Raw genomic sequence first — 27,425 nt, 5'->3', positions numbered from 1 at the left:
TCCAATTCAAGCATTTTATTTTCTTCAATGCAGATCTTAAGGCAATCTTAAGGTGAGGTATTAATTGACTCTCTCATGAATTTAAAGGATCCAAAGCACTGAGCAAAGCGATGCTGGTGCATTTTCCCCAAAATCCATTGCAACATTTACCCCTTATTTAACACCAACAAAAAAAAGATACGCATAGAATTCATCTCATTTTTCTGAGAAATCTTGTTCCGTGCAGATTGGCTGCTGAGTTTATCAGGAATAAGTGGCTACAAACAATTGGTTAATTTTGAAGTGTAAGCTGCTGAGGTCCCGACTACATTAAAATATGTTGTCAATAACTTATTACATTAATTTTATTGTAAGTAGATCACTCTCTGATCCAGGTTTAAAACAGGTTTACTATAATTTGTTTGCTTTTGTAGATTATGCCTTCAGTAAAGCCAATGATTAATTTTTCTCTTTTTGAAAACAAAACAGCCTCGTCAACCTGTACATTGAAGATGTGTACTTCATCCAAAGATATGTATATTCCTGCACACCATTAAAATTTGTACATTAAAAATCTTCCTACCAGGATGGATCGTTTCTCTGTTTGAAATTAGATGCCATTTAATGCAATCAGTTTGTCTAAATCCTCTTGAAGTCTGTTGCTATCGTCATCGTTTCATTTGCATCCTTTGAAATCATGCCTCACATATCCAAATGCAGTCATCAATATGTAACAGAAAGAACAGTAATCCTAACAGCAACTCAAGGAGACATCACTGTGCATATATTTCCAGTGTGAAAAACAAACAACCATTCACCACTATGCAGTTTGTTTTGTGTAAATGCAAAATGTCGCTTCCCTTTTTGATCTCTGGGTTTCAATTTTGCTAACAAGGCCTGAAAGTGTAGTTACCTATGAAAGCAGTATTTATTTATACACCCAGTGTCAGTTTTGAAGGATCCTGGAGTAACAGCCTTGTAAAATGAAAGAAAACCAAACAACATTTTTAATTTGACTAGTTGTGCAATCCCACACACACTTCTATATGCTGCCCCTCAAAATGCTAGCTGATTATTTAGCAATATTCAGAGATTCCAATAATAAGAAAATCTCTACTTCCAAAATTGTATAAAATATAAAATTTAAATTTGATTACATTATTATAATGCATAAGGTTAAATTTAATCAATGTTAAAACCAACATATTTGTGCAAGTTTAACTGTTTTATTGGGAAGGTGGATTATGCAAGTCAATCCGAATAGATATTGTTGTATCATATTGGGACAGTCACATTATTCATTTGAATGCTAAACATTAACTTAAAAAGATTACCTAATTAGAGATTTAAAAGCTGAATATTTTACAGAAAATTCAAAAAATCAGAATGTGGCTCCACCATAACAAATAAATAACGAATTCAAGCATGTATAAAATAACGTTTTCATCAAATAAGTGGAGCTGCAGGTCAAAAATCTTAAAATTCCATTCAAAAATCATGAACAAAGTGATGACTTTTTTTTTGCAAAAGTTAAATCATTTAATCAAGTGAAATGTGACAGGTGAAAATAAACAAACAGTTCAGTTGTCATCAGCTTCGAGGTTAATGTTGTTTCCGAATTTTGCATAGAGTTGGATTTTAAGATCCGATAACACCTGTTGAATTGTCTCCACACGGGTCTGCAAAGCATGGATCTCATCTTGGAAACTTTGCTGAAAAATAAAGTTTAAAGTCATATCAAGGTACAAGCAATCAAGAAAATTAAAATGATCATTAATTAAAAATTATACTAATTAATTTTGGCCTCAAAACTTGAGATTATTTTAATGGTTTAAATAAAGCCAGAGTTCCCAATGGCATATTTGTTTGAGTCACTTTGCATCCACAATGGGGAAAATGTCATCACAGTCATGTCTTTCATGACACAGTTTGAAAGTGAGATGGACAGAGGGATAAAAGGCAATGTAAGTCACTTGCAAAATCAAGAAGTAGCAATCCAAAAGTGAAGAAGCCAATGCATTAGATTACCATTGCGAAGATAAAAGTTGGTAGAGTTCACAAAACCTTTGGAGGTAAAATATGATTAAAATATTTAGACTTGTATGCACTCTCTCTCATCTATTTCCATTTTAAATGTCTGCATTCCTGATGCCTCAGTTAAAAGTGAACATTGCAAAAGATGTGAAGGCAGAGTTGACTCTCCAGTAATTGCTGTGAATTAGAGAGACTGTGGAAGGGAGAGAAGAATTTGGTGAATTGCGATCACTATGAAAGCACTGATGGAGCTGCTGGCTGACAAGTCCTGGGTACTGATGGACTTCATCCAAATGTCTTAAAAGGGGTGGCTAATCAGGTAATAGTTGCATTGGTGATGGTTTTCCAATTCAATCTTTTTTAACCAATTTATTGGAGTTCATTGTAGGAGTAACATGCACTGTGAATAAAGGGGTATCTGTAGTTGAACCCTATTTTTCAGAAGGCTTTGAACAAAGTATGGCATAAGGAGGAGTTCATGGTGTAGGGGGCAGTGTGTTTTAACATGGATAGAAGATGGGCTGGCTGGCCAAAAAAAAATGACAGCATGATTAACAGGTTGTTTTCTGTCTGGCAGAATGTGACACGTGGAGTCCCAGGATCTGCTGGTACCTCAACCTTTTATCATTTAGATCAAAGAGTTAGATGAGAGAGTGAATGCATAGTAGTTAACTTTGCAGAAAACAAAGATAGGCAATAAATTATGTTATGAGGAGGTTGTAGACTGATGTAGATAGGTTGAGTGAGTGGGCAAAAAATTTGAAAATGGAGTATAATGAAGGAAACTGTGAAGTTGTTCACTTTGGTCAGTAGAAATTAAAAAGAAGTATTACTTAAATGGAGATGAGATAGTAGGAACTGCAGATGCTGGAGAATCCAAGACAACAAGGTCCAGAGCTGGATGAACACAGCAGGCCAAGCAGCACCATAGGAGTAGAAAGGCTGACGTTTCAGGAAGGGGCGAGGCCCGAAACGTCAGCCTTTCTGCTCCTATGATGCTGCTTGGCCTACTGTGTTCATCCAGCTCTGCACCTTGTTGTCTCTCATTACTTAAATGGAGCTTGAATGCAGCATTCTGAGGTGTAGGGTGATAAAATGTTAAGGTGTTTCAGTGTATGAGTCAAAGAAAGTTGTATGCAAGTACAACTAGTAACTAAGGCTAATGGAAATGCTATCCTTTATTACATGATGACTTGAACGCAAGAATAAGGATATTATGTTTCAATTATGCAGGGCATTGGAGGACTACATCTGAAGTACTGTGTTCCTTATTTAAAGATGGATGTAAAGGTGTAGGAAAGCTCACCAGATTGATATCTGAAATGAGCAGATTGCCTTAGGAAGACAGATTGGAAATACAGGGTTTGGAAGAGCAAGTTGTGACTTGATTGAAGTGTATAGATTCTGAGTGGTCTTCACTGGTGGATGTAGAAAGGATGTTTCCTCATGTGGGTGAGTCCAGAACTAGGGGTGACTATTTAAAAATTAGGGATCTGTCTGTTAGGAAGAGATGAGAATTCTTTTCTCTCAGCAGATTGTGCAACTTTAGATCTCTCTGCCTAGAAAGGCAATGGAAGCGTGGTCATCGAATATTTTTAAGATGGAGGCAAATTAATTCGTGTTTGGAAATGTAATCAAAAGGTTATCAGTGGTTTGTGGGAATGTGGGATTCAAAACAAACAGCCATGGTCTTATTAAATGACGGAGCAGGCTTGAGGGGCTGAATAGCTGAATACATAAGAACATAAGAACTCGGAGCAGGAGTAGGCCATCTGGCCCCTCGAGCCTGTCCCGCCATTTAATAAGATCATGGCTGATCTTTTTGAGACTCAGTTCCACTTAACCGCCCACACACCATAACCTTCAACTCCTTTACTGTTCAAAAATTTATCTAGCCTTGCCTTAAACACATTCAGCGAGGTAGCTTCAACCGCTTCACTGGGCAGAGAATTCCACAGATTCACAACCCTTTGGGTGAAGAAGTTCCTCCTGACCTCAGTCCTACATCTGCTTCCCTTTATTTTGAGGCTATGCCCCCTAGTCCTAGTTTCACTTGCTAGGGGAAACAGCCTCCCTGCCTCCACCTTATCTATTCCCTTCATAATCTTATATGTTTCTATAAGATCTCCCCTCATTCTTCTGAATTCCAAAGAGTATAATCCCAGTCGACTCAGTCTCTCCTCATAAGCCAACCCTCTCAACTCTAGAATCAACCGAGTGAATCTCCTCTGCATGCCCTCCAGTGGTAGTATATCCCTTCTCAAGTAAGGAGACCAAAACTGCACACAGTACTCCAGGTGTGGCCTCACCAGGATCCTATACAGCTGCAGCATAGCCTCCCTGTTTTTAAACTCCATCCCTCTAGCAATGGCAGACAAAATTCCATTTTGCCTTTTTAATTACCTGCTGCACCTGCAATCCTACTTTTAGCAATTCATGCACAAGGACACCCAAGTCCCTCTGCACAGCAGCGTGCTGCAATATTTTACCATTTAAAACATTGTCCATTTTCCTGTTATTCCTACCAAAATGGATGACCTCACACTTATCGACATTGTACTCCATCTGCCAGACCTTTGCCCACTCACTTTAACTATCTATATCCCTCTGCAGACTTTCAGTGTCTTCTGCACACTTTGCTCTACAACTCATCTTAGTATCATCTCCAAATTTTGACACACCACACTTAGTTCCCAACTTCAAATCATCTATGTAAATTGTAAACAATTGCGGTCCCAACACTGATCCCTGAGGCACAACACTAGCCACTGACCGCCAACCAGAAAAATACCCATTTACCCCTACTCTTTGCTTTCTAGTAGTCAACCAATCCTCTATCCATGCCAATACATTATCTGTGATACCGTGCAACTTTATCTTATGTAGCATCCTTTGGTGTGGCACCTTGTCAAATGCCTTCTGGAAATCCAGATACACTACATTCAGAGGTTCCCCATTGTCCACCATGCAAGTAATGTCCAAGTAATTTGCTATTTCTTCCTTACTCCCTAATTGTATGTTTGTGAAGTTCTAAAGGTTCTTTTTTTTTTAAAAAATCAGTGGAGCACTGGCAGACATTTCAGAAAATATTTCAAAATATGCAGCAAAGATACAATCCATAAAGAAGGGAACGCCATGAGAAGAATACACCATCTGTGGCTGTCTAAGGAAATTGAGGATAGCATCAAATTGAAAGGAAAGCATACAACTCTACAAGCATTAGCGCTAGGTCAGAAGACTGATGTCACATTGCACACTTTTTGAACTAAGCAAGAGCTTGAGGACAACCAATCCCTGGTGCATTTCCCTAAGGCAATGCCTTAACCAGTCAACCTGCTTGGCTTGAATTTAGATTTAATTGATGCCTGGAGCATTCTGCTCAGGAACACCACGACCAATCAGCATCCACTTGCCAACCAATCAGCATACTCTTCTCATGTAATACAACTTGCTGTTCTCTTTCAGACTTGTATTCTTGTGATTTTGTCCCATTGAGAGCAAGGCAGAAAGCTTCAACAGCATTTCTTTTCTTAGGCGAAGTGGTAGGTTAAACGATGAGGCAAAAAAATTTGTAGATGGAATTTAAATGTGGGAAAACGTGAACTTGCCTTCTTTGGCAGGAAATGTATGATTTCAAGTTTAGAATAAGAGATGATCTGATTGAAACATGCAAGATCCTGAGGGGATTTGACACAGCAGATGCAGAAAGGATGCTTCCATTTGTGAGGGAGTCTAGAACTGGGATCTTTCATTTAGAATTAAGATAATTTTTTTTTTTCTGAATGTCATTCATTTTTCAAATTATCTGCTCCAGTGTGGTAGAATTTAAGTCATTGAATATTTTCAGGGTTGAGTTAGAAAGGTTTTTGATCAACAAGAAAGTCAAGATTATGAAGGAATACAATTTGGCGGAGTTCAGAGCACAATAAGATCAGCTATGATCTAACGGAATAGCTCAGCAGTTTTGAGGAGGTGAATAGCCCACTCTAGCTCCTCATTCTTATGTTCAGGCCAATTATGAAATTGGTGAATCATATATTGTAACAATTGGCAATTTTCTTCTTTTTCAGCACAAATGCATCTCCTGGCACTTTATAGACATATAAACAGATAAACAGAACGAGTCTCAGAGGAAGATTGACATAGGAAAAGCACCCTCAGGTAGCAACAACCATAACAAGATTGAATTTTGCATTCAGTTTAAGGGAAAGGGGAGTGGGTCCGAGACTATTTCCTTTTAGAGGAGGAATTGTGATGCAATGAAAGCAGATTAGGTTAATGAGGTAAAGGATAGGTCAACAGGGATGCAGTGGCTGACATACAAGGGAATTTTCAGAACACACAGAAGAGATACATTCCAATGAGTAATAAAATTTCCAAGGAACGGGTCCACCATCCATGATTAACTAGAGATGTTAAAGATACTATCAACATAAAAGAAAAAGCATTTAACTGTGCAAAGCTAGGTGGCAGGTCAGAAGTTTTTTTTTGTTAATCGTCTGTCCAAAAATTTCCCAAAATATTAATGTGGAAGTAAAAATAAAAGTACAAGAGAAAGATAGAAAAATTAAAAAAAATAGTAAAAGAGCTCAATAATTATTTAAATGGAGAAAAAAAAAAAGAGTTAACAAAGTGAATATCAGTCTGACAAAAATTAATTATACAAAATAAAAAATGGCAGAAGAACCGAACAATTATTTTGCAGTGGTTTTCAATATAAAGGATTCAAGAAATGGAAGAGAGGGAGCAACTCAGGAAGTTCACCAATAAGTGATAGTAAGAAAATTGTTAAAGCTTCAGGCTGACAAGTGCCCTGGTCCTGGTGGATGTCCTCCTAAGGTCTTAAAAGATACTGGTGAGAAAATTGATGTGCTGGTTTTAATTTTTCAAAACTCTCTTGATTCAATGCCTGTCCTAGTAGAATGGAAGGTATAAAAGTAATTCCTTTATTCAAAAAGAGAGGCATTCAGGAAACAGGCCACTTAGTTTAACATCTATCATTGGGAAAACATAAGAAATTATTATAACTAAGAAGGTTATAGCAGAACACATAGTTGAGTTCAAGGTAACCAGGTTGAGTCAACATGATTTTGGGGCAGGCAAATCATGTCTGACCAATCCATTACAGTCCTTTGAGGAGGTAATGGATAAAGGGAAAATCAGTAGATGTACTGTACTTACAATTCCAGAAGGCATTTCATAAGGAAGGTGCTAAATTAAAAGATCTTGCGGAAAATAAAAGCTAATGGTGTAGAGGGTAGAAAATTGGCATGGACAGAAGATTCAGCTGGCTAACAAGAAGCAAAGAGTAGGCAGAAAATGGGTATTTTTCAGGTTGGTAAGATGTAACAAGTCATGTGGCAAGGGATTGGTGATGGAACTTCAACTATTTAAAATGTATATAAACAACTTAGATGATGGGACAGAGGATTGGTTGCCAAATTTGCTGTTATAAAGAGAAGGCGAAGAGGAAATACATGCAGTACAAAAAAAACGTAGATAGGTTAAACGAGTGGGCAATGATGTGGCAAGTGAGTATAGTCTGCGAGAATGTATAATTGTCCATCTTGGTAAGAATTATAATAAAACTGAATAATAAGTTTAATAGGAAGAGTAAATTACAAGTCTAATAGTAAGAATAATAAAACTGAAGCACATTATTTAAATAGTGAGAGATTACAGAACTCTGGGATGCAGAGAGATGCGAGTATCCAAATGCATGAAGCACAAAGGTTTAGTACGCAGCTCCAGCAAGCATTTAAGACCAATAGAATGTTAACATTTATTGGGATGGGAATTAAATACAAAATTATGGAGGTTATTTTGTACAGGGCACTGGAGAGATGGTATCTGGTATACAATGCACAGTGTTGGTCATCTTATTTAAGGAAGGATATAAATATGTTGGAGGCAATTCAGAGAAGGTTTATCAGACTAATAACTGGAATGAGTGGTTTGTATTTTGAGGAATAGTTGGATAAGGTAAACTTATTCTTTTAAACTCCAAAAGATACAAGACAGAACTTGATTTAAACATACAAGATCTTGTGTTGTTCTGACATGGTAAATGTGGAAAGGATGTTTCCTTTTATGGGAAAACCTAGAAATAGGGGTCCTCATTTAAAATACATCAGGCAAGATCTTTTGCAGAGTTTTGCGAGATGTTGGAACCCTTTTCCTGGAAAGATAATGGAAGCAGCATCCTTGAATATTTTTAAGGCAGCGGTGGATAGATTCTTACTAAGCAATGCAGTGAAAATTTAATTAGTGTAGGCTTGAGGTAGAGGTTACAATCAGATCAGCCATGATCTTAGTGAATGGCTGAGCAACTCAAGGGGCTAAATGACTTACTCCTGTTCCTAATTCATATGTTCCAGGTGACAAAAAGCTTGATCAAAGATGTTGGGTCTGAAGATGATTTCAAAAGGAAAAATATAAGAAGTGGAGAGGCAGAGGGAATGAATTGAAAAATGCAGGCCTTAGATACCTGTAAGCATAAGTTACTAGTGGAGAATGAAGGGAATGAATGAGGACTATAATAACAGGCTTGTCCAATGGATGAAACATTCAACAAGACTTTCTGAGGTGGTCACAGAGATAAAGAGGAGCAACCCGATAGATTTAATTCAAGGATAAGAGTTGAGGATGAGGCTTTGGAAGATGAGGAGTTAATGTAGGTCAACAGGCAATGGGTGGACTGAACCTGTAGCAGAGTTTTGTAAAAAATAATAGAGAATGGGTGGCCTACCAGGAAATTACTGCAGTTATCAAGTCTGGAATGAAGGACATTGACAAGGGTTTCATTAACAGATGGGCTGGGTAAGTACAAAGATGGGCACAAGAATTACGAGGGACAGTATATGGGTTTAGAATCTCAACTCTGGGTCAAATAGGATCAGAAGGTTGTAGACTGTCATTTGGACACAGTGACTGGGAAGGAAATAGAGCTAGCGGTAAGGTACAATTATGTGGCAGGAGTGTTTAACTGGAGGGAGGATGGTATAGCTAATCCAAAGCTCAAATAACAGATATACAAACAAACAGACAGACACAGTGCAAATAGTTGTGGAATGACGGACATTAGAAAAAGAGAAGTCCAGGTAGGTACTGTCAGCTTATGTAAGTTTGAATACCATGTCTTTGGAAGACACCACCAAGGAGAAGCATGTGAACGAGGAGTACAGGTCAAGGATTGATCTTTGGGTCACTCGAGAAAAGTCTATTCAAAGAAAAAGATTCTGCTAGAAATGATTTTACCATAATTGATTAGGCAAGAGTTAAAGAAAGCCAGGGTAATATAACTGAACAGGACGATGGTGTGGTCAACTATATACTGAGCGGTATAAAGGGTACAGGAGCAAAGAGTGTACAGCAGTGGAGAATGGAATTTCAACAGGATCACAAGATGAGGATTTAGAGAGAGACCCAGGGAAGATTCAACTTGTTGGGCAAAATAGAAGGGGGCAGTGGAACTGACTGAATGGATGGTTTATCTTGTTGATGTTAACAAATCTCTGATCCTTGCACTTTCTGCTAGAGTTGATTGTTGTCCAGACAAGAGGTTTAAGAAAACAGCTGGTATTAAAGACCATGAAGATCCGTCAAAGGATCTTGTAGTGGCAGAAATGGGCAATTAAGGCAGAGGAGAGCAAGGCAGCATAGAATTTATGTCAACCCATACTGGTAATGGCGACTATGCTGTATCCAGTAACCTATTTCACTATTTTCATCATTTTCCTCCTCCAATTCTGATCAATTCAATATCAAGTTATGGATGAAATGGAAATGAAGGTTTATTTTGATAAGTTTACAAAAATAAGGAACCCACCTTCTCCAAATCATACAGACCTCCAAGAGAAGAATGCCTACCTAACTTCCATGTATGACAAAAAACATGGAAATAACTGCTCTGGAAAGTTACCCACATTAAACGTCAGCATTGGGTTAGAAATCTGGTTATTCTACATTACACAAAGAGTTAGCTTAACAGCAACAAAGATATTTAGAGCCCTTTTTTTAAAAACAAACATTAGTCCATGCCACATCGTTACTTTCTGCTCCATTTATAATCTTTCTAATCTTGTCTTGCTGGAACTTATTTTTGTACAAAAGACAAGTTGACTAACCAGTGCAAACCTGAGTGTGTGCTGTTTTGTAGGAAAAAAAAATGGTAAACGCAAACCTTTTTCTCTAGTTTAGTTGGAAACAGAAGATTCTATGGTGCAACCGAATGCTTCTGATCGATCTATCTCCTTTAATTAATACCAACACAAAAAAAAACACTTAACTGGTCATTCATCTCATTGCTGTATGTTTTCCTACATAATTTATAATGCATCAGCTACTGTTAAGTAATTATATAGGAATCACGTGAGAAGTTTGGGAAAATGATAATGCAAATCCTTCTTCATTTTTAACCTAACACACAATTCAAATTAACAACTTGGCAGCACCTACATGTTCTATTCAAGACATTTGAAAAATTTTTCATGGCAACTCAAGGTTAACAAGAAATGTTTGACAAGCTTGAAATCAGTAACACGGCTTTACAACTTTAACTGTGTGATGGCAAGGGCTCGGCTTTTGCAATCTTACAAAGTATTGATTCATACTAACTACATGTAGTAGAAGTATAACCAGTCTAAGTGCAATTATTCACTGGTGAATTGCAACATTTGAAGCAAGCATCAAGCCAAGACATTTATTACCTTTGCTGCTTCTAGCATCTCCTGTGTCTCATCCTGGGAGTGGCTAATAAAAACCTCTCCGATTTGGTAAGGCACCAGCATTGTATCTTCATCAAGCATCATTATATCATCAGAGGCATCTTCTAAGTTCTGTAACTGTTTCTAAGTTGAATCACATACAAAAGGATCAGTCACATTTATCAAATAAATCATTCATAACTGTGAACAATGAAGTATTTATCTATTTGCTCTAACAACTAAATTTAAAAGGAACATTTCCAGAGTAGTTTTGATGCATTCATCTTTGGCTTGTTGGAACATAAGGTTCTTCAAAACCTTAAAATAAGATTCACAAAGTAAGTAAAGGTCATTTTTTTGTGAATCCTTACACACTTAATTCCAATGTAGAGTAACATACTATTAAAGCATTCAGTAAGGGTAGGTTACTCAAATGAATGGTTGTTTTATTGAATAGAATGTTTATTTGAAGCTAGAAAGCTAAAGATCACTGCAGTCAAATTCATGTATATACAACTTCATATTCATGCCATCAATAAAACCACTTACTTCCACCTCCACACACTGTTCAACTTTGTCCCTTCTTGAACACATATGCTACCGCGTTCCTTACCTGTGTTGCCTTTGTTACCTCCAAACTTGACTATCCTAATCCACACCTAGCTTCCCATCTTCTACTCTCTTTAAACTTAAGGTTATCCAAGATTCTGCAGCCATGTCCCACTTGTACCAAATCATGGACCATCACTTTTGCGCTCACTGATCTAGACTGGCTCCGAGTTAAGCAATGCCTCAGCTTTAAGATACCTTTTCTTCTACAGCCCTCCTTCTCCCCATCTTTGCAACTCTTCGAAATACCTTACTGCTGTAATTCTGACCTCTTGCACATTCCTAATTTTAAATCATTATATCTCAGCCTTTCTTTCCACCTTCAAAATCTCAAAAATTACTTCTTTGTCTGTGCCTTTTGGCCACCTTACATAATAAGGTATTTTGTGGACCAACGTAGAACTTTAAAAACTCCTCTGATGAGCTTTTGGGACAATATACCATAAAGGCACAACATGAATACAACTTGCTCTTCTTGTGGTAAACTACTCAGAGTTAATCTGTTTGAGGACAATCCTAGATTCAGTACACATATGCAGTTACAGCTTTTAATATATTAAAATAACAAATTCTCTACAAACCATATTCTTTGCATAATACTCTGCATTTACCTTTTTCAGTTCTATTTCTTCTTTAAGCTCTATAAGCCTATTATTATTTCTTGCAAACTTATTAATTTTCTGTTGGTCTTCAAAGGTAACATTAACATCTTCTACTGCCTATAAAACAAATATAAATAATATTTATGATCAAAATAAACACATTTTTCATGTATTTATGTATATACAAACTGATTCCAAATTTAAAACAATCAGAGATCTAAATCACACAATGTAATGTTTTCTCAGTAACATCTGTCAAGTAGGATCACAAAGCAAACAAATAGATGGGTAGATCTAATGTATATTAATAGCAAAGTGCTAGATTCCTGTTCTTTATATTGTATAAACTGTGCACAGTAAACACTACACTCAATGAAAGCATTTCACTAAAACTTTCTTTAATCAGAAAAAAAAACACAATTTCAAAAGCTGAAAACTAACATGTTTGTGTATCATAGCGAGTTGAATCAGACGAATGTCCAATGGCTCACTATAGACGAAGTGAGTCACTCTAGTGAAAAGTGGAAATTGACAGGTAACCAACAGCCCCTTGATTTTGTAGACAGACTTCGTCCGCACTAAGCACAGCATTGAAGACAAGAGCAAGTACAGCATAATTACAAACATTTATTTTACAAATTCAATTGAATTTTTCTTAATCTTTGATTATTTCAGACAAGAGAATAGTGCTTGCAAGCCACACAACGACAGAATGTTTCATGCAGGAGATTTTATCCTTCAGTATGGCTATTGAAGAAAGTAGATAATTATGAGTGTAGATAATGGAAATTTCACTGATTCCAGTTGATTTCTCTGTGAATGAGACAGTAAATCAGCTTTCTGAATATAATGCATACAATTAAATCTAAAACTTAAAAATTAAATCTAAATCATTGCAAAACTAGAGAACTATGTACAAAAAGTTAGCTACTGCAACTGGAAAGCATTAATTTAAAGCCAGAAAATCGGAAAAATAAATCACAGCTGTATTGGTTTACAAACTAACATTCTTACTGCTCAGCCAGGCATTGAGTGATAAGGTTCTGCGCTCTAAATCACCAACAAGAGCTTACACATTCTTGATCGGAGACTTGGAAATGAAAAATGATGTTCCGATTTTGAAGTTCATGAAACTGCCTACATAATACCCAGTAACATACTTCATTAACTGCAACAGTAACACTCTGCTGCACTTCACTATTCCCCAGCCCCACGCCCAAGAAAAACCACATGTCACACGCAAGCGGTCAGACATTGTTACAAAATGTACCCTCTTTGTAAATTAGCAATGGCATTACAGCTCTGGCATGCACCTTAAGTATATATTTCCTTTAACAAAGTCCACCCTGCTTAAAAGTTTTAAAATGAAACACATAATGAACATGATTAAGGTTAAGGTGCTAAACTGGAACAGGGCCAATTTTGGGGCCATTAGGTAGGATCTAGCAGGGGTTGATTGGGTGAGTCTGTTTGAAGGAAAAGGAATGACTGGCAAATGGGAGGCTTTTAAAAGGGTGACTTCAAGAGTCCAGGGACAGTATGTCCCTGTTAGGGTGAAGGGAAAAGCAGACAGGTTGAGGGATCAGTGGCTAATGAGGGATATTGAGGTTCTGATCAGGAAAGAAGAAGGCATACATTGCAGTTAAGCTATCAGCCTCAAGTGAATCACTAGGAGGAACACACTTATGAGGAAATCAGAAGAGCAAAAAGGGTAATGAGATGGATCTGGCAGATAAGGTTAAAGATAATCCCAAAAGGTTCTACAGCCATATTAAGAGTAAAAAGGTGGCTAGGGAGAGCATAGGTCCCCTTACAATCAGAATGGCCGTCTATATGTGGAGCCGCAGGAGATGGGGGAGCTTTTTAATGAATACTTCTCTTCAGTGTTTACTGAGGAGAGAATCATGGATACTAAGGAAGTAAGCGAAACAAGTAGGGATGTTTTGGACTGCATACACATTACAAAAGAGGAGGTGTTTGCAGCCTTAAAGTGCATTAAGGTGGATAAATCCCCTGGGCCTGATCAAGCCCATCTTCGGATATTGTGGGAGGCTAGGGAAGAAATTGCAGAGGCCCTTGCAGAGATTTTTGCTTCATTTTTAGCCACTGGTGAAGTTCCAGAAGACTGGAGGGTGGCTACTGTTGTTCCATTGTTTAAAAAGTAGCAAAGACAAGCCAGGAAACTACAGGCCAGTGAGCTTGACATCAGTGGTAGGCAAGCTATTGGAGGAGATACTGAGGAAAAGGATCAACCAACATTTAGATAGTCAAGGTCTGATCAGGGATAGTCAGCATGGATTTGCATGTGGGAAGTCAGGTCTGAAAAATCTTCTGGAGTTTTTCAAAAAGGTAACTAAGAGGACAGATGAGGGTCGGGCAGTGGATGTTGTCTATATGGACTTTAGTAAAGCCTTCAACAGGTCTCGGAAAGCAGGCTAGTCATGAAAGTTCGGTCGCATGGGATCCAGGGAGAGCTAACTAATTAGATTCAAAATTGGCTTGATGGTAGGAAGCAGAGAGTGATGGTTAAAGGTTGTTTCTCAGATTGGAGGCCTGTGACTAGTGGTGTGCCACAGGCGTCAGCGCTGGGACCTTTGTTACTTGTTATTTACATAAATGATCTGATGTGAATGTACATGGCATGATTAGTCAGTTTGCAGATGATACAAAATTAGGAGGTATCGTTGATAGCGAAGAAGGCTATCAAAAATTACAGACAGATCTTAATCAGATGGAGAAGTGGGCTAAGGATTGGCAAATGCAATTCAATACAGATAAGTATGAGGTGTTACACTTTGGAAAGTCAAACCAAGGGAGGACTTATACAGTAAATGGTAATTTCCTGAGGAGTGTTGTGAACAGAGGGACCTAGGAATACAAATACATAGTTTGTCGAAAGCAGTGTCACAGATGGACAGGGTGTTGAAGAAGGCATTCAGCATGCTGGTCTTCACTGGTCGAGGCACTGAGTATAGGAATTGGGACGTTATGTTACAGTCGTATAAGTTGTCGGTGAGGCCACACGTATTGTGTACAGGTTTGGTCACCCTGTTATAGGAAAGACATAGTTAAACTGGAAAGTGTTCAAAGAACATTTACGAGGATGTAGCCAGGACTAGTTGGCCTGAGTTAAAGGGAGAGGTTGGACAGGACAGGACTTTATTCCTTAAAATGGAGGAGAAAGAGGAGTGATCTTATTGAGATCTATAAAATCATGAAGGGCATAGATAGGATGATGAATGCATATAGTCTTTTTCCCCAGGGATGGGAAATTGAAAACTAGAGGGCGTAGGTTGAAGGTCAGATGGCAAAGATGTAAGAAGGACCTGAGGGGCAACTTCTTCACTCAGAGACAGTGGTGCATATATGGAACAGGCTGTCAGAGAACGTGGCACAGGCAGGTACAATAGCAAAGCTTAAAAATCATTTGGATAGATACATGGATGGGAAGGGTTTCGAGGGATATTGATCCAATTACCCGCATTTGAACAACTGAGTGGGCACCATGGTCAGCATGAACCAGTTGGGCCAAAGGGCCTGTTTCTATGCAGTATTACTTTATGACTCTATGATTTCTCTAAGATTATTGACTTGTATGCCTACTGTAAATAGAGGAGCAATTATATATTCCAAGTGAAAGAAAGTTTGAAGGTGCAAATCAATATACTGCATTGCAGACTTGTCAGTATTTACTGACAAAACAACAGTTCAGTCTCATATTTGTCATGTCTCAGTGCTGAAGAACAATCATACCTGACACATACCATTACCTCTGTTTCTCTCTTCACACATGTTGCCAAATCTGCTGACTTTGTCCAGTATTCTCTGTGTTTGTTTCAATTTCCAGCATCCACAGTATTTTGCCTTTATTCTAACAATAAGCTACCAATCAATACTACTATTTTGAGTTCTAACAGTACAGAGCCATCCAGCTTCTCTTGACTCTTCACTGAATTCCCCTATGGAGAATCTGTGAAGTTCAGGTGTCCAGCAATACACTTAAGTGCAGCACTCCTCACATGGAGTCTGCTTCATTCTCTCACTCACTGTTTGTATCTTTAAACTCCACTTCAGCAAGCTCCAAAACTACATGAGTAGAAAACTGTGCAAGAAGCCCCTTTCTGTTGCTAGGTATAACTGAACAGCAACACTTGAAACTGTTTATTCTATTAATACCAGCAATCAAACATGTAGGATCAAAAACAGAGGATTCCATCACAGGACCTAGAAACAACTGCCACAAGTGACTTATTACCTTTTCTATGCCTCATCTCTACTTATACTGATTTTAGGTTTTGATCTTTAGAACTAAAATCATCTCTCACTAAAAAAAATTGTTGGTGCAACGCAATTCATGGCACGAATGCTCAGTTAGACTTGCTACTGTACTCTTCAGCTCAGAAGATATTTTACCCAGAGTTTCAGGAAGTGCAAGTTGATAAAAGCAAAGAGAGGACAACAGGTAAACTGGCATCTGGTGAATGACAGGTCAAATACTGGATCTCCTTACCTAATGAGATTTAAAGCTCAAGTAAGAGGGATTAATTGAGAAAGGTTACAAATTAGGGTGGGTGAATGTAATGTCAAATCAGATACAGAAGGAGAAAAAGGAAAGATTAAATAGAAAAAAAAAGAATGGGAAAAAGTAACAAGGTAAAATTTGGTGTGAACAAATCACCATCTCACTCCCCACACTTCTAATTGCTCACTTCCTGGCCAGAGAGGTTGTTTGGCAAATCAACAGGAATTTAGCATGTTGTTAAAAATGATACTTTTCAATTAATTAATAAATTTTACTTTGTGTGGCAAAGTACAAGTGCAGCAGCTTAATTAGCACATGGTGAAGTTAAATGCAAAATGCCATTATTTTTGAGAGTCTGATATTGGGAGTTACACATGCCAATTGCAGAATCTGTGATGATTCACAACTGCTCTCATAATATGCTGAAAAAATTGGTGATTAATAATGGTGGAAGATGTCATCCACAGTGCTATTAAGCAGCACTTGCTTAGTACTAACCTGCTACCTGATGTTCAATTTGGGTTCAACCAAGACCACTAAATTCCTGACCTCAAAGTGGCCTTAGTTGAAGTATGGACTAAACAGCTGAATTGCAGAGATGCAAGTGACTGCCCATCACATAAAGGCTACATCTGACCAAGAGCGGCATCAAGGAACCCTAGCAAAAGTGGAGTTATAGGAGGCCTACAGCACAGGAAAAGGCCCTTCGGCGCATCGTGTCTGCACTGGTTAAAAACAACCACTTAACTATTCTAATCTCATTTTCCAGCAGTTGGTCGAGAGCATTATATGCCTCTTCATCTGAAGTACACATTGAAATGCTTCTTAAACGTTGAGCATTTTTGCCTCTACCACCATGCCGGGCATGGAGTCCCAGATTCTCATCATCCTCTGGGTGAATAACTATTTTTCCCTCATATCCCCTCTAAACCTCCTGCTCCTTAGCTTAAATCTGTTCTCATGGTTATTGATCTGTCCACCAAGAGGAAAAATTTTGTTCCTGTCTACCCTGTCTCAAACATGTTCCCACCCCTCCTCCCCACAGTGTCTTTTGCTCCAGTCTATCCAATCTCTCCAGCCCAGGCAACGAGCTAATGAGACTCAGGGAGAAAACTTTCTGTTGCGTGGAGTCATATCTGGCAAAAAGGAAGACAGCTGTGGCTGTTGGAGGGAGGTTCATCATGTCAGCTCCAGGACATCTCCGCAGGAGTTCCTCAGGGCAATGTCTCAAGCAAACCATTCTCAGCTGCTTCTTCAATGGCAATCCCTTCATCATAAGGTCAGAAGTGGGGACTGTTGCTGATGATTGCATCAGCACCATTCACAGCTTCTCAGATACTGAAGCAGTCCAAATGCAGCAAGACCTGGACAACGTATGGGTTTGCGCTGACAAGCAGACAATGGCATTCATGGCCATTCAAGTGACCGTTTTCAACAAGAAAGAAACTAATTATTACCCATAAATATTCAAAAGCATTAACATCACTGAATTTTCCACAATCAATATCCAGGGATTTAACAGAAACTGAACTAGCTATATGAATATTGTGGATGCTAATTCAAGTCAGAAGCTAGAAATCCTGCAGTGACTAACTCACCACCTGACTCCCCAAAGCCTATCCACCAGAAAGAAACCACAAGTCGATGTGTGATGGAATATCCCCATTCTCCTGGATAAATACAGCTCCATCAACACTCAAGAAGCTTGAGATCATCCACACTAAAACAACCCATGTGATTGACACTGTAATGAGGTCAGCCAATCCTGATTGGAAGTCTGGTCTAATCAGGAGTCCCTGGCTGACAGGTATAAACAGGAGTGTCAGACTTCCTGTTCACTCTAAGAGCTGGCTTTGTGGGAGCTGGATCAGTGTCAATGACTCTCCATGAGTAAATAAAGGGTGACTTGGTGATGGGATACTGGCCTATGTGAAGTTATTTCAGGCACCACATCCACAAATATTTACTCCTTCCATCACCAACATTCATTAGCAGTAGTGGGTACCATCCACAAGATGTGCTGGAGAAGTTCGCCATGGTCCTACAGGCAGCACCTTCCAAACCCACAATCACTTCCATCTAGAAAGACAAGGGAAGCAGATACATGAGAATACCAACACCTGCAAGTTCCCTTCCAAGCTATTCACCTTTCTAAAGTGGAAATACATTGCTCTTTCTTCGGTGTCACTGGATCCGATGGCAGATTCCTAATCGGGATCGTGGGTCTACCTTAAGCAAATGAACTGTAGTGGTTCAAGAAGGCAACTCACAATTATCTTCTCAAAGGCAACTAGGGATGGTCAATAAATACTGGCTAAGCTGGTGATGTTCACATACCATAAATGAATCAAAATAAATGATCACGATATTTCATACAATCATATTTTTCCAGAAAATTTCAGATAAACATAAGCACTCAGTATATCAGCTTTCCTGTCTAACTATATTACCAACTTGCTGTTTACCCAATTATATCCAGAGAAAATTGAGCTGACTGTGCTGTTTGAGACTCTTTAGCAGTTGGCATTATGAAGTTTCTTGCTTAAAATTCAACTTCACAAACACATTCAGTCATAAAAGGGAAAAACTTTAATAGGGCAGATTGCCCTCTGACATTTAATTTCTTATACTTTCGTGAGGATGAATGATTTTTCATAGCTGGTGCTTCGTTTTAGTATCCCATAATTTGGTTTTACAATCCTTTCAAAAACTCCCCTTCCATCATGTACACAAGGGTGCCACGAATATTTTATGGTTCCCACACAAGAAAAAAAAAAAGTCTCTGCCTGTTGGTAATGATTGGGAGAAAAGGTTACCAATTATTTTGAAAACCAGATGTCAAATGGAAACATGAACTTTGATCAAACCCTCATTTTACAGATTCAAACCCAATGATTGGTTGGAATTTGACATTTTTTGCACAGATCTTGAGGAAATCAAGTGAAAAGCTTCAGAACCATGTTGCTCTTTTTAACAATATCTAAATATGACACCACGATTATTAACAGACTTATTTGCTATATGAGGCTATAGCCAGGGAGAATGATAGTGTTGGTAACTAGGGGGATGGAATCTGAAGTGGCAAACAAAAGCAACGGCTTCAATTGTCCAATTTTTATTTGGATAAAATTTCCACTTACCCAGTACATGACATCGTATAAACAGTGTCATAATTTAACAACAGTGGAGGAGCTGAAAGAATGAGAGAGAAAACTAACTAACACTATGCCTTCAAATGAGATCATCCAGAGGCAACATGCAGATGAGAAATGGGAGGGAACCAAAGATAGATCCTGGAGGCAACATTGTGGAAGCACGCAAAGAAGCCATTTCAAATCATTATCTGGATACAATTAGATATCTAAGAATGAAACTTGATGAAACAAAACAGAATGGAGCTAAGAGTGACATCCTTCATAACAAGACAGCATTTGATTCAGTGTGGCATTAAACAGTCCGAGCAAAACCGACGTGAATGAGATTCAGGGGAAAAAACTCTTCACCACCTGGAGATATACTTAGCACAAAGCAAGACTATTGTGGTTGTTGGAGGCAAATCATTTCAATGCCAAGACATCACTAAAGGAGCTCCTCAGGGTAGCATCCTATGGCCAAATAGTTCAGCTGCTTCATCAAGCTTGTTCCTTCCATCATTAATACAGAAATGGGGACTTTCAATGATGTACAGAATGTATAACTTCAAAATTAATTTGTATTTAATGTGTTAAGAAGGGTGTGACATGGCTTACTTCCATTATTGAGTGTTCTTGTGGGTTGTTACCAAAATTTCTGGAGGTCTGTTTTGTTTACATGTATTTTAGATGAGGCTTTAATACCTTGAAGTAACCAGTTCAGAGCACTGCAACAACATAGAGTAAAAAAAAAGCATGGTTGCACAGCAAAAGGGGTCCATTGACATACAGGGAAAGGCAAAATAATCCAGAAGAGTCTGGGCACAGTGCATGCCAAAAGTGAAGAATTAGTGGATACTGGGTTTAGGGGACTTGTAGTTGCTCTGAAGTTAAAGTCAAAATGTGATTTGTTTGCAATTTGTTTCAGGTACCGTAGGAAGAAATACTATCTGAAGGAAAAATAAAAGCATCTAGCAGCTGCACAGAAATTCACTTAAAAGGGAAACAGTGGTAGCAGGTTCAGCCCGAGTCTGAGCAAGGAGTCTTAGAAAGGAGATGATGGTAACTCTTATCGAGGTTTGTATGTTTGTAAAGATTTCACTAATATAAAAAGGAAGAGAATGAATTTGAATCTTTTTCTGTATTTGTAATGAAATCTTTCAAACCTTTTATTTTGTCAGTACTGTACAATATAATCACACTTTTCTTGTTTAAGAAACATTTTATTCTGTGTTAAACATAAATTGACAACCTCTTGTAAATACATTTAGTAACTGACCTCCAAGGTTTAAAAGAAAATTACATTTGGATATAACAAACTAGGTTTCACTCCAGGATTTGACTTGCATTGTATTAATATGATCTACGATCTTAACAAAGTTCACATGCAGCAAGACTTGAACAATAGTTAGGCTTGGTTGGATAAATGGCAAGTGACATTTACACCATAAGGGCCAAGCAACGGCCATCTCCAAGAAGAGTGAGCTAACCACCTCTCCTAGACATTCAACAGCATTACTATTTCTGAATCTCTCCCCTACCAACATCCTGAAGGGCCACAATTAATAAGAAACTTAACTGAACCAACCATAAAATATATTATGGCTATAACGGCAGGTCAAAGGCTGTGACGTCTGCAGCAGGAACAAACCTCCTGAGGGCACCAGTGTCAGGAGCATGACTGAATACTTTCCACTGCCTGGATGGCTCCAACAATGCAAGAAGCTCAACATCATCCAGAATAAAGCTGCCAGCTTGTCTGGTTAAAACTGAATCAGAGATAGTAGGAACTGCAGATGCTGGAGAATCCGAGACAACAAGGTGCAGGGCTGGATGAACACAGCAGACCAAGCAGCATCATAGGAGCAGATTGGCCTGCTGTGTTCATCCAGCCCTGCACCTTGTTGTCTCAGCTTGTCTGGTGCCCAATCCACAACCGAGGCACAGCAGCAGTAATGTGTATCACATACAAAATGCTCTGAACGAACTCACCCGCCTCATTGACAGTCCCTTCCAAACCCACAACTTCTATTAGCTGGAAGGGCAAAGACAGCAGAAAGATGGGATGCCAGCACCTGCCGCTTTCTCATAGCTCAAAGTTAGAATCTCTTTGAATTGTCATTGCAGCCCCTGTAACAAAATGCGTCTCAGCGAGGTCACAAATTACACCCGATGTTGTGGCTTTGACAATGAGAAACTCCTTGTCATCCACACTCCCCTTGTCCTTCTGATTGACCTGAAGTTTTGACATGCTTGACTACATTGGCCTTCTCTAGTGCTTCTCCACTATAGTCCAGCTGATTGGAACATTATTTTTATGTTTACATGAGACATGAGCATTGCTGGCAGGGCCATTACTTATTGTCCTGTCCTAATCACCTGTGAGAAGGTGGTGATGAGCTTCCTTGAGCCACTGCAGTCATAGCTACAGCAGTAGGCCATTCAGCCCCTCGAGGTTGTGCCAGCATTAAATGAGATTATGGTTGATCTGTGGCCTAACTCCATATACATGCCTTTAGCCCTTATCCCTTAATACCTTTCAGTTAACAAAACAATTATATATATCTCACATTTAAATTAAACAAATGATCTAGCATCACCTGCCAATTATGGAAAAGTTCCAAACCTTTTCCACCCTTTGGGAGGCGATAATACATTTTCCGGTCCTGGTCCTGGTCCATCCACATGAACGTGACAGTAAAGAAAGCCCAATAAAGTCTCTACTTCCTCAGGAGGCTAAGGAAATTTGGCATGTCCATAAGGGCTCTTACCAATTTTTATAAAATGTACCATACAATGCATCCTATCAGGATGCATTACAGCGTGGTATGGCAAACGGCGCTTCACAGGACCACAAGAAATTAGAGAATCGTGAACACAGCCCAGTCCATCAAACAGACTAGTTCCATCCATTGACTCCGTCTGCCTTGGGAAAATAACCAAGATAATCAATGACCTCTCCCACTCCGCTTATTCTCTCTTCCACCCCGGTTATACTTTCTTCCACTCTCTTCCGTTGGGCTGAAGGTATAAAAGTTTGAACACACATGAACAGATTCAAGAACAGCTTCCTCCCTGCTGTTATCAGACTTTTGGATGGACCTCTCAAATGTTAATTCTGATCTCTCCCCCTCTCTCTCTCGGCATCTTTACTGTGGCTGTAACATTGAACTTTGCATTGTTCTGCTACCTGATGCACTTTATATAGTACGATTTGCCTGCATAGCACGGAAAAGAACACTTTTCATTGTATCTTGTGCATGTCACAACAATAAATCAAACTCAAAATGAAAACTCATTCAAGAATTTTGAATAGAAGGAACGGTAACATGGAATAATATCTTGTAAAGATGTTGGAGTCAAGGGTGGGGACAAGATGCTTAAAGGAGAGGAATATTAAAAGAGGAAAGGACATCACTAAGAAAAAAGGCCAGTTTACAGTGCTGGCCAACATGGGGACCAGGAGGGAAGTTAAAAATCAAGCATTTAATGGTAATTGGATTATGTTACAGATCTCATGGACAAGGTGAACTCAGTGAGGGCACTAAAGAAGATAAGAAAGCAACGAGAAAAAAAAAACACAAACATTCAGGGTCGTGTGTGTGTGTGGGGGGGTGGGGTGTGTGGTGGTGGGAAAAGATATTAATGGAGTTTTGGCCAGGTGGACTCATGGAAGGGAAGCTTGCAGAGCAGACAGCTGATGGTCACCAAGGTTGAGACAATTCAAAGTAGTCCATGAGCTCCTGGCACTTGTTGTTAGAGTTCAGGGCGGAGGGGATAGGCAGTGGCGTTTCAGACAGGATTTGTGCAGAGAAATTTACCTGCCGTATTGTCTGCATTGAAGATGATCATGGAATACTGAATAGGTTCAGCAGACATCAGCATTTAAAATGGTCTATTCGGATGTGGATATGAACAAATTCATTGTTCATCATTAAGAATTTAAAGATAATAAACTTGCAATGAATTGAATGCAATGATAATGGTAAAATACATAATATCTCAATTGCAAAAATTTCAATAAGGTAATAATCTCAATAAGGTACATAACAGCATACAAATAAGGAGGCATTGGCATTCAGCCCTTTGAGACAGTCCTATTATTTAGCAACATCATGATTATTCTCATTCTAACCTCATAGCCACATTCCCACTTACCTCTGATAACCTTCACCACGTTCCTAAGCAAGAATCTCACTGCTCCTGCTTTAAAAAAAAATCAACGACTCTCCTTTCATCACCTGTTAAGGGACAGAGTTCTAAAGATCCTCTGAGAAAAAAACAATAACCTCATCTCTGTCCTAAAACGGACTCTCCTTCTCAATTCTAGCTGCCAATATATGAACACAGAACAAGAGCAGGCCACTCAGCTTTTGAGCCTGCTCCACCATTCAATAACAGCATGGCTAATCTGATTTTAACCTCAAGTCTACATTCATGCATACCCCTGATAATTTATCAGGGATTTCCAAAGAGACAGAAACCTCCTTTCTTTTTCCTCATTTCTATCTTAAATGGGCATTTAAAATAAAACTATGACCCCTAGTTCTAGATGCTCCCACAGGAGAAAACATTGTTTCCCCTTCCACCAATTCACATCTCCTCAGGATCTGATACATTTCAATTATGTCACATTTGAATCATTTAAACACTAGAGGATATAGGCCTCGTCTGCCTAGCCTTTCTTCATAAGGCAATCCCGTCATTCCAGGTATTGGTGCAGTAGATATTTTCTGAATTGCTTCCAGAGCACTCACATCTTTCTGTAAGTACGGTGACCAGTACTGTACAAAGCACTCAAGATGCAATCTCAGGAATGCCCTGTATAACTAAGCATAACCTCCCCACTCTTGGATTCAATTTCCCTCACAATAAAATATAACATTCTGTTAGCTATCCTGATCACTTATTGTTCCTGCATACTAACTTTCCATAATTTATGCACTAGGGCACACAGATCTCTCTGCATTTAAGAACACTAAAACCTCTCACCATTGAGATAACATGATTCTTTTGTATTATTTCTGCAAAATTGTTTATTTTGGTACTTTCCCACATTATATTCCATTTGCCAGATCTTTGCCAATTCACTTAACTTATCTATATCCCTTTGTATGCTCATGTCCTTTTCAAAATTCACTTTTCTGATTTGATTTATTTATTGTTGCATGTGCGTCGTTACAAAATACAGTGAAAAGTGTTGTATAGTGTCACCACTCCCCAGCTCCATCTTAAACTACGGAAAAATAAACCAAAACATAGAATATAAAAGAAGTAGAAAAATGAAGAAATAAAGAAAAGGTATTCAACTTTACGGTCCATCTTGTTAAGTGTTCCGCTACGGGCCATGGCCCTGGTAGCAAAGTATGAGTCTCCTTTGTTGCGTTTCTGCTGCTGGAATGAAAGTTGCCACTCTTTGGCGCCAACTTGCCTCCACCGATGCCCTTGTCGCCATAAGTCCTCGACGGACCTTGCCAATGCAGACGCCATTGATGCCGCCGAGTACCACCAGCCCAAAATCAACTCCACCGCCATCAGGATTGTAGCCAGTAGGCCCCAACTCGCCTCTGCAGCCGCCGTCTCCACGAATGTGGGCTGGATGCATACACTGCCGGGAACCCAAACTCGCCTCCACCACAGCAGCAATGAGTCACCACTAGGCCCACCTTGTCAGAAACTCAAACTCACCTCCAAAGACACCACACAATTCCGTGCTGCTGAGCCGACTCGCCACCACCAATGGATGCTGTTACCATGATTGAGTTCATCCCAAGAGGTAAGTAAAATAAAAAGGGAAAACAAAAACGAGGGGAAAAAGGAAAAGGAAACAAAAAGAAAAGCAAACGGAGTATATGAGCCCTGGACTAAGAAGGCCTACTCCACTGAAGAATGCCTTTCCTGCCTTTGTGTCAACAGTAAATTTAGTTACCATACCTTTGATCTGTTCATTCAAATCATTAATATAACTTGTAAAGAGATGAGACCCAAGCACCAGCCCATTTGGTTCAGCACTTGTGACATCTTGCTACCCTGAAAAAGACTCATTTATTGTAACTTTCTGCTTCCTGTTAGCCAGCCAATCTTCTATCCATGCCATATATTACTGCCAACACCAAGAGCTTTTATTTTTCCTAATAACATTTGATGTGGCATCTTATTAAATGCCTTCAGGAAATGTAAGTACAATACCTCCACTGGTTCCCCTTTATCCAGAGCTGGTACTTCAGATATTGTCTAATCAACCTATACAGAGATGTTATTACATGCCTCTGGAGCAGGTAGGACTTGAACCCAGGCCCCTATCTCAGACTTAGGGATTCTACAATTGCAGCACAAGAACCCTAAGATAATTCTTAAAAGAACTCAAATAAATTGGTTAAACATGATTTCCCTTTGACAAACCCATGTTGGCTCTGCCTGATAAACTTGAACTTATCCTATGATAAAAGAGCTTTAATAATAGCTTCTATTATTACCAATATTTTGTAAAGGTTCATCATGATTTCCTTGCTTTTGTAATGATGCCTCTACTTTGAAAGCCCAGCTTGCTATTTATCTATAAAACCAACTTCTTAACCAACCTGCCCCTTTCAACAATGAATGAATGATTGATGATTTATTGTCCCTCGTACTCCACAATCAACAATACAGTAAAATACAGTGAAAAACATCAAATGTCACCACATCCCAGTGCCAACAAAAAGATAAAGCTGAAAGAAAGTCTATCTTCATTCCATTGCCTCCACCATAAGTCCTGAGCCGGCTGACCAACGACATCCGTGCCAGACCCACCAATGTCAGAGTTGCCATCAGTTCATTGCTAGGCCCACCTTGCCAATGGGCTGCTGATGCCAAGTCCCGTGATAGGACCACAGTTGCCCTGCAATCAGGAACCCCCAGCACCACTGCCTCCGCCGCCACGCCAATAACCAGAAGACCTGGGCTCCGCTGCTAGGCAAAACTGGAAGCACATATTCCTTCAGGTCTCTCTGTTCCTGAAGGCCCTTTTGAATGTTATAGTTTGGTTAACATTGCCTCTTCGTTCTGCTAAAGTGCATCACTCAACAGCTTTGAATGTCATCTGCAACTTGTCCAATAGGCTAAACAAGTTTGAGAAATTGAGAATGGACTCGAAGGCTTGTGGTGCTATGTTGAAGTTAAATACCACGTAGAGGTAAATTTCAATCACTTTTCTCCAATGTATTTGCTTTCACGTTTGAGTTCACAGTTAGATGACACCGCTGCTAATATTTGGCACAAATACGTATTGATTTCCCTGCACCAGTTGTTGGGCTTCAGCAAGACGAATGGACCTGACCGCAGAGCATTTGGGCTCAAAGGCTTAAGATAAACTCTTAGTTGTACATAGGTTGACATTTGACATACTACCCGTAGGAACACTTACACCTTGAGGCGACCAGACAGGTTGCCATATACAGAAATCAGATAATACCTTCAAATGTGTATACGTAACTTGTCCCAACATAAATACAAAGGGACCCATAGCAGGTACAGGGCATTCTTTCTCTATCTCTCCTCTCGTGCTTCTCTCTCTCTCTCTCTCTCTCTCACACACACACACACTTTCTGTATCATTTGCCCTCCCTTTCACACACTTTCACTCTCTCTCTCTCACACACACACTCACCGCTTTCTTCATGGTGGCTGCCATCTTTCCGGACTCTTCCACCCGCGTGTTCACCGATACCGGTCCAGACCCCTGTCCCGATCTCTACCACCACCCCGTGCATCACACACTCCGCTCCCCAAAAAAAAAACAAAACATTCCTCTCGTTAAAATACCGGCGGCGCTAAATTTCTCGGAGAAACTCAACCTTTACCC

The 27,425-nt window shown here is 39.2% G+C and overlaps 1 protein-coding gene across 2 annotated transcripts; it reads right to left on the bottom strand.

Moving 5' to 3' along the window:
- Positions 1–27,425, bottom strand: pfdn4 (prefoldin subunit 4). Of its 2 annotated transcripts, none has more exons than XM_020533183.2 (4): positions 27,231–27,425; positions 11,939–12,046; positions 10,722–10,862; positions 1–1,691 (listed from the first exon to the last, which is right to left on the bottom strand). In XM_020533183.2, exons 1-4 carry the CDS (start codon positions 27,252–27,254, stop codon positions 1,560–1,562), a joined length of 405 nt encoding a protein of 134 aa, XP_020388772.1. In that variant the 5' UTR covers positions 27,255–27,425; the 3' UTR covers positions 1–1,559. The 2 variants fall into 2 exon arrangements, with proteins under 2 accessions (XP_020388772.1, XP_048464554.1); XM_048608597.1 differs by lacking the exon at positions 27,231–27,425 and adding an exon at positions 27,036–27,140 and having other exon boundaries at positions 567–1,691.

The sequence above is a fragment of the Rhincodon typus genome, chromosome 19, assembly GCF_021869965.1.
Source record: "Rhincodon typus isolate 14 chromosome 19, sRhiTyp1.1, whole genome shotgun sequence".
NCBI classification, from domain to species: domain Eukaryota; kingdom Metazoa; phylum Chordata; class Chondrichthyes; order Orectolobiformes; family Rhincodontidae; genus Rhincodon; species Rhincodon typus.
This window is presented reverse-complemented; position numbering and strand designations above follow the sequence as displayed.